This window comes from Morone saxatilis, unplaced genomic scaffold (genome assembly GCF_004916995.1).
Source record: "Morone saxatilis isolate NCDOM2014 unplaced genomic scaffold, NCSU_SB_2.0 Contig12, whole genome shotgun sequence".
Taxonomy (NCBI): Eukaryota; Metazoa; Chordata; class Actinopteri; family Moronidae; genus Morone; species Morone saxatilis.
The window spans coordinates 23,440,881-23,449,105 of record NW_023339674.1 but is presented as its reverse complement, the minus strand read 5'-3'; the positions used below and the strand labels follow the sequence as shown (position 1 = coordinate 23,449,105).

Genomic DNA, 8,225 nt, shown 5'->3' with positions numbered 1-8,225 from the left:
TTGTAGTTTGGAGATGGTGGTGTGAATGATGCTGCAGGCAGATGTTGGGTTTGCAGAGGGAGGGATGTACAGGACAACGATGATGACATGCGGGATCTCTCTATCTGTAAATACAATCACTCACTCCAAGATGTAGCTGACCTTAGAGGTAAACACACATCTGTCAACACGGTGTTGCTGATTAGCTGGCGTTATTGACATGGACTGTGCTGTTGAAAGGTTTTATGGTTTTTCCTGTGCACGTTGAAGCCTTAAAACTTGCACTAATCAACTGTAAAAGCCTTTTTGGGCTGAAAAAAAAAAAAAAACTATGCAGCTGGGAGAAAAAAAAGTATTACATTATGCAAATGTCTGATTCAAACAGTTGGTTTGTATTGTTTGTGCAAATTATGTGTGGTGTACACAAAACACACTGACCACAAATGTACTGGACATAAAAACATTGATAATAAATGTAAATCAAAGTTTTAATTTGGTTACAAACTCTTGTTTTTAAATTCCTGCTTTCAAAGGATAACTGACTGTAAAACCAGTCAAAAGTGTAATAATGGAAAATATGGGACTCATGAAAGTTTCCAACTTGCTAAGGCTAAGGCTGATGCCATTTTACATTTATATAATATTCATCTATTCCCACAAAAAACAAAAAGACTTCCCAGGTGGCCAAAACATTTTTTTTCTGTCAGATGTTGTAGAATGACTTATTCACTTTCCTTTTTTTCAGACGACAGCTTTTAGAGAAAAATATTCCAAAACAGTAACTTTTTACATTTGTTGTCTGGTTGATCACAGAAAAATAGTCTGGACATGTCACACACTAAAGTCCACAGAGTTGTAGTTAAGCCCACAAACATCTGGTACACGTTTCATGTTTCACTCAATTTCCATAAGTTTCTGTATGCAAAACCTTTACCACAGAGCCAAACTGCATTACTTCATTCTTACAGTTGAATACAAAGATCTAGGTGTATAAAGTACAAAATCACGTCCTCTACTCTCCCAGTACATCTACTTTATATTAGCACAGTGTTCAAATTCTCATTATTTGACATTCAACCAGTAAATCAGCTCAGCCTGGGATCCCCATACCTCTCCAATAGACCGTTGACTGCTTCCGGAAAACAGCTGCAAAACAGAATCTGTTCATTAAGAAATGATCAACATTTACTGTTGCACACTTGACAGATTGTTGTAAGAACCATTTATTATTGCTTATATTTACAGTTGAAAATGACTCACAAACATTTGTTTATTATGTCCTAGTGCTAAATGCCTCATAAAAGTGAAATTATTCATGGAATAAAATCTACTCATAAAATGAAATGTTATCAAAGTGCTATAACTCAGAGAAGATATACTGTAACTTGCATTACTGCAATTACAGTACAGCAATATAATATACTGCTTCACAATAAGCAATAAAGAGAAAAAGTGTACAGTGCTGTCTGAACTACATACATGTATTTATATATCAAATGTAGGCTCAAATCTCCAGACTCATTAGGGACTGTACAAACATTATTGGAGTGGTGAGACTCTTATATTAGGCTTAAAAAAGAAGCAAGGCCCTCACAGCATAATTAATATTTACTTATCTCTTCTTGATTCAGAAAAAAACCCTTCAATAAACCAATACACACAATACATGAGTACTCGGTACCACTTGTTTCACTTCTAATAACTAAAGAAGAAAAATCATAAACAATTTAAGAGGGTGTGCCCCAATTTAAACTTCCATAATTTAATGGAACCCCAGTTGAAATGTTTAATTTCTCTTCACTAATTAGTAGAACAAGTTGGCAACGTGTGAATCTGAACTTATATATATAAAAATAAAGACAAAAATACAAAAATATATGCTTTTTGTTCCCATTTCGACATGATTCTTGTAAGGGCAGGGTGAAATAAGATAATAATCTGGAGTGAGAAAAATACATATAATAATAAACCCTTCCTCGCTCTCCCCACATAATCAGACTCCCCTCCCTTTAGCAAAAAGGAAAGATTCCTCTTTTCAGAGCCCCCTCACCGTAATCATTTTTGTAACGATCTGGGTAAATTATTTGTCTGCTGTCTACCGGCATGTAGCTTCAAAATCAATATGACCATCCAGGTGAGAAGTGGGGATTTTTGTAAGACCATAGCCTAATGAGTGGCCTCAGGATCCCTTACTGTCAATATACAGTAGTTACCATTTTCAACCACTAGGGGCAGCCAAACTAACAAAAATCAGGCATCAAACAGCAGTTTTGCTGTTAGTAAAGTAGTTAGAAAAATGAAAAGCTAAAAACATGATTTTATACATTCACATCACACGCGTGCCATAATACAACCATTAACAATAAATAGACAATCTAGCAGAAGAAGCAGTAGAAGCAGGAAAGGTCATTTTTCTGTGAAGGGATAGGTGTTCATCAATGAAGGCTCAGTGCAAATGAGTGTAAACATAATCCAAAGCAGCAGAGGCTTTAGTGGAATGGTGCTGGTGGTGTACAGTGCTGGTCAATCTGCTCAGAATCCAGTGTGTGACTTTGTTTCACTTCTCCTGGAGGAGGTATAACACCGTGGCCTTCAGATAGTGTCCAAAGGCACAGACAGCAGACACCAGCCAGTGAGAGCGGAAGCTGGGATCCGTGTTCACCACGCATTTTGTTACATCCACCTGTGACAGCAGAGAGGACACAGAGTCACCAATTAAACTCTGACTGCGTGAACACAACAAAAAAACAGTCACATTCGAAGCAAATACGCAACAGAAAGACCTAAAAGAGTGCACATGTGTTCCTGATTTGTCAATATTCTGAGGATCTGCAGTCACAACTTGCCCACAAATATGTCATTTCAAAGCCAAAGCCCACACTGTAATCACAGCAATGCTTCCTTCAGCAATCCACTTATATGACTAAAAAATCTTCATATACAATGAAATTCCACAGAGAGCAAAGTGAAGTGTCAGTCCTGACACTGAACACGTCTCCCTCTGTCACAAAATGTTATTTAAGTTTCCTACACTCTGACATCCCCTCCCAGTGCAGAGATATTACAGTCTAAGTTCAGACTGCAACTCATTTGAGTTTATGAGGTCAGTTATACAATCCATTGCTCTTCATTTTGTCACACTCCACTAATCTTCAAAACAAAACTGACTTGGGTGCCATGTCTCTGAGCACATGAGCATTCGTTTGTTCACTTGTTGTGCTCTTTCCAGCAGAGCAGAACACAGACAGAGGCACGCTGCCAGGCCTTGTTCCTTCTTGTCCCTGAGTTTCACTTGATTGTTTCTGTTGGATTTTGATCAGACAGGGTTTTCCCCAGTTAGACGATTGTGCAGAAAACACATCTACTCTGTCTGAAGGAGTGGCTGCTGTTCATGTCTAACTGTTCATTGTTAGTTAAAAAAAACTACATCCGTGTCATATCTTTAACTCATATCAGCAACTTCACAGTTTTTTACCGGTTATGAAACAGTCTCAATTGAATACTGATTCCTCTATATAAACAAAGAAGACCATCAGCAAAAGACTGGCTATTTCTATATAGTTAATGCCTGCCACCGGGTCAGATTTGGTTGGATTCCCCTTGAAATCAATGAAACACTACTGCTTTTGTCCACAGGGGCCACCAAAATCAACACAAAAAAAGTTCCTCCTTCTAACAGTGGTACCCAGCCTTTTTCTTCAAGGGACCCCTTTTCCATCATTTAGTAAACTGACAACCACTGACTGAAGTGACATATTTCAAAACTGTATAATTAACCCAAAACCCAAATAGTGAACTGCAAGAAGTTCGTCTAAAAGAGTGATTTGGATTAGTTCTGAGCAGATTATTTCCTGTTTGTTTATACAATTCTTTGTCTGTATTATATATTTCTTCAAATTTTTAACAATCATAAATACTTAATAGGCTTATTTTTCAATATATCAAATTAAAAATTGAAAACAATTGCCAAAACAAAAGAAACTACAATCAGTAAATTTGAATTCAAATTCAGAACGTTACTTTCATTTTCTATATAACATTGCAATAATATATCAAAGCTGGGACTCGGATCAAATATATATGGAAGGGTTAAGTGGTTTTACAGTGACATACTTTGCTACACCCTGCATGGTGCAAATGGGAGAAAACTCACCACCTTCAGTTTCAGCAATCACACAAACAAGTGATCAGATAAAAAATAAGTGTCCCTTACCCAGCCCCCTTTCCTTTTCAGCCAGGAGGTCAGGCTCTTGTGGACAAACTCCCCCATGCAGTCGACAATGGTATGGACCATAGCTGGATGACCATGGCGAACACAGTCCACTGCCAAGGCTCCTGCCACGGCGTACAAAGAAACCACCTTCCCCCATGTCACACCTGAAAGGAGACAAGGTTGCAGGACGGTTAGAACTAAATAAACTACATCCTCGCTCAAAGCTTCAAGCACAGATTTATTTATGTGCTGCTTTCTGATGTATGAACACATTGCCCAATCATGCAAGTTTAGCAGACAAAATGATTATTTAATGATGTGAAGATTCTTGGTAAATCAAAGTGGAGTGACTCTGCTCTTTTTAGTTAGAGTATTTTTTAGTGCAGCAAAAGTCTGTCAGCAGCTCTCTTTAGAGACGAATTATAAAACATGAGCAGCAGCCAGGCATTATGCCTCCATGCCTGTCTGACCCACAGAGACGAAAACCCAAACACAAGGCTCAGGGCAGCATGCAGGCAGTATGTCTCGCTAGATTAGTGGGCAGATCATTTTCCCAACTTAGTTCCCAGGTTGAGTGAAGCTTTCTGCCACTACACCATTTACAGTCAAAGCCTCAGACTATTTTTGCAGTGTTTACATGTCCAACACATACAAACTGAGCCTTGACTCCATCAGTCTTCTTTAACTGTCGACTGATTCATTGCTAGAATCTCTAAACGGAGGTCGTGCTTCTCTTTAACTGTGATATCTGGAATTTGCAAGATGATACTGTAGTGCGCACTTGTAACACTGCTGTCTAACTTACGGTGAGTTGAGATTTAAGTGACGGTTAATCTTTTAAAATCTACTCTTTGCTACAGAGTGCTCCATAAAAAGGAGTAACTAAAATATAGAAGAATTAAGTCTGGCAGCTACTTCCTGTTTAATTCTACTAGTTGTACCCCCTAACTATAATCAACAAGGTGGTAGAAGACACAGCATACGGACTGAAGTATGAAGTAATACTAAAGCAACAGCTCCCTGTTAAACAATACTGTGCCAGTTTTAACAGTTTAAGACTTGGTTGTGCTTCTGTTTTAGGTATCTTGAATGAGGTAATGTGTTCCCTTTCTCTTTCTCTTTATGCATTTCTCACAAGCTGCCAACCGCTGTTCTTCTGCTTTTCAGTGCTTTCATAAATTTGGAGGCTTTTGCGAGAGACAGGTGAAAAAAGAACAGTTGAAATCTATGCAGCGGAGGCCAAGATGTTCTGGCTTTTAGTTCCCAGTTCCCAGGTTTCTAAAATGTTGTGCAGGATCCAGCCTACACAACATTTCCCATAATGCAACGCAACTGTTTTTTTGTTGCAACCCTCTTAAATACACACATCATTCACACTCCACACCCCCAGTTTGGCACACAAATTCCTCCTTAAAATAACCAAAGTCTCCCAGCCCAAGCCCAGATAACCCTGATGACATGATTGGGGGTATTTTCCTGTACTTGACACTGAACCTTTAAAGGTGTAACATTCAGGAGGTTCTATTAACATTCACAGGTATGTTTTCATTAGTGTGTAATCACCTGCATATAGGAACTGTAGTGTTTTGCATTTTTATCTACAGACGCCACAGGTCACCTTCCAGGGAATCTACTGTGTTTCTACAGTAGCCCAGAATGCACAAACCAAACACTGGTTGTAGATAGGGCCATTTGCGTTTTTTTGCGAGTTTCCCAGCCACCGTAGTTTCTCCTACACACCCCCGTTCTCATCCCCAGGTCGTCAAACACAGACGCCAGCGGTGTTCAGTGACTTGCAATCTGCTAATTTACTGCTAGATGTCACTGAATTATACACACTGGTCCTTTAAACTCACAGAGGACATCATGCAACTGTTTTCACAGACTGAGAAGTACTTTTCATAACTAATCAGTATAATGCCCCATTCAGTGTGGCCTTACATGTGGGTTTTACCACAGGAGGTAGCCTGTCTGATCCTGTATACCGACATGGTCCACAAGTTGAGCTTCAGTTAAGATAGGTGCCTTTTATAATAGAAAAAACAAGCTTCTCTTAACATAAGGGCATAAAAGAAACATATATTAGGAAGCCATTTCAGATGGAAAAAGTAAGGGTCTTGTGCCACTATAGTGCTCTCGTGGGAGAAAAACAAGTCATCATTTGTCAGGTTTCATCAGAGCACCACTTGAGTACTCCAGTGGTTTAGGTATACTTGCATTCTTTGGCCACTTGTAGGCAGGGGAAACAAGCTATAAACACAACACTGACATCTCATCACTCCATTTTTTAAATATTCTTTTTTTGACACAACGCACAACAACTTTCATAATACACACAGTAATTTGAGCCACAGTTAATATGACAATATTCATCAGGACAGCTTTAAATAAAGGGCACTCAGAGGAAAAATCCATCCCATCCTACGCTGCTGCATGGTGTAACGTGGGAAGTGAGAAGCTGTTTTGTTTTTGTTTTATTGCTGTTGTTTATCTGTGCCTCGTGGAATGCAGAAGGACATTTGTGTGCGCTCATACACATTAGACACATTTGTGGTCATAATCTACTGCTGCCCATGACTTCCTCTTCACACAGTGACATGTCTAGACAATATGTCCAACTTTACACTGTAATCACTGAGGGCCACATTTCCAAACTGTGAACTGAAACTGAAGCCCAACTGCAACTTGTTTTTCCCCATCTAAATCCCTAAATAAATACCACATTCATAACCATAAGAGCATGTTTGGATTAAGGTAGATATTCTTCAATTCTACAATGATTGAAGAAGTCAAGTAGATTTTGTATGTAACATTGCACGTACTAAGGACCAGACAAACCTGATTTTCACTCCTTGCAGTAGATTGCTTTCTTAGATTCCCTAAGGAATAAGCCAGCTGAGGTTCATGACTGAACTCACTGGGTGGGGTCCAGACTGTCCGTAACAATCACTCGCTCTTGCAACAAGTTAACCTAATATGGACTGAATGTTTCTCCTACGGTTCCTTTCCTGTGAGGGGATAATGACCGCAAAAAATGTTTCTGGCTAACTGAAGAGTCCTGTGGTCACCCTGGAAAAGAGGTGTTTACATGAAAAAGGAGGCTGGAATTGGTTTATTTTTGAGAGGAAAAACTCAATTTCTCTAGTAATTTAAAAGAAAAAGCAACATAAGTTCTCCAAACTTTCAATATCTTTATTGTATCTGCCTCAAGTTCCTCCTTCCCAATGACAACAAAATAAAGAAGTTCCCTAAAAGGACAAACTCACTGTAATCTTCCTTTATTTTTAAGCCCAAATTTGTGTAGCTCAGAGATAAAACAGATAACAAAGCACTAAAGTTAGTTCCCATGACACAGGCCTGCATGCAAGGCTTGATTTACAGCACAACCAGATTTTGATGTGGACTTACCTGTGGAGAAAATGTCTGCAGCCACAGCCAGGAAGGCATCGGACACAATGTTCTCTGACGCCACTGTGATGTTGAGCTGTCGTGCTACATTGCGGTAAACGTTGGGCCGAAGGTACTCCAACTCATCACCTGGCCAAAGCATAAGAGACTAAAATCAGTCAAAAAAAGATTTGACTGACTGTTTGCAGAGCCTCTAGCTTTGTGTTTAGGCTATACACACAGTTAAAGCAAGACTATGTAACTTTTGAGAGAGGGAAACAGCTAGCGTGGCTCGGTCCAAAGGTACCAATAACTTGACCCTGTTGCTTGCCTGCCAATTGGTTCAAGAAATAATAAAACAATAATAATAATAATAATAAGGAACTAGAAAGTCAGAATTGTTTTGTTCTCTGTCAGAAATTTCAGCTGGAACGCCCCCTGTCACATTTACAACTAGGAAAGTTGAAAGAACCTCACTAACCCAAGATGGCTGCTCCACGCATCAACCAAGTGAGAGCTGTAGTAATACACTGTTTATTAGCTCTTCTGTCTTTTGAGTCTCATTAAAACAGTCGTACACACATTACTGTCCAACTTCTGTCTGTAGACATGTTTGTATGAGCAAAAAACAGCATAATGCATTATC

The 8,225-nt window shown here is 39.1% G+C and overlaps 1 protein-coding gene across 1 annotated transcript; it reads right to left on the bottom strand.

Annotated features, from left to right (window-relative positions):
• Window positions 1-2,105: 2,105 nt before the first annotated feature.
• boka (BCL2 family apoptosis regulator BOK a) lies at window positions 2,106-7,729 on the bottom strand (the record flags this gene model as incomplete). The annotated part of the gene is given in 3 exon segments (XM_035653341.1): window positions 2,106-2,662; window positions 4,193-4,356; window positions 7,601-7,729. Coding segments are annotated over 3 exon segments (419 nt in total), but the record flags the coding sequence as incomplete, so codon positions are not given.
• Window positions 7,730-8,225: the final 496 nt, after the last annotated feature.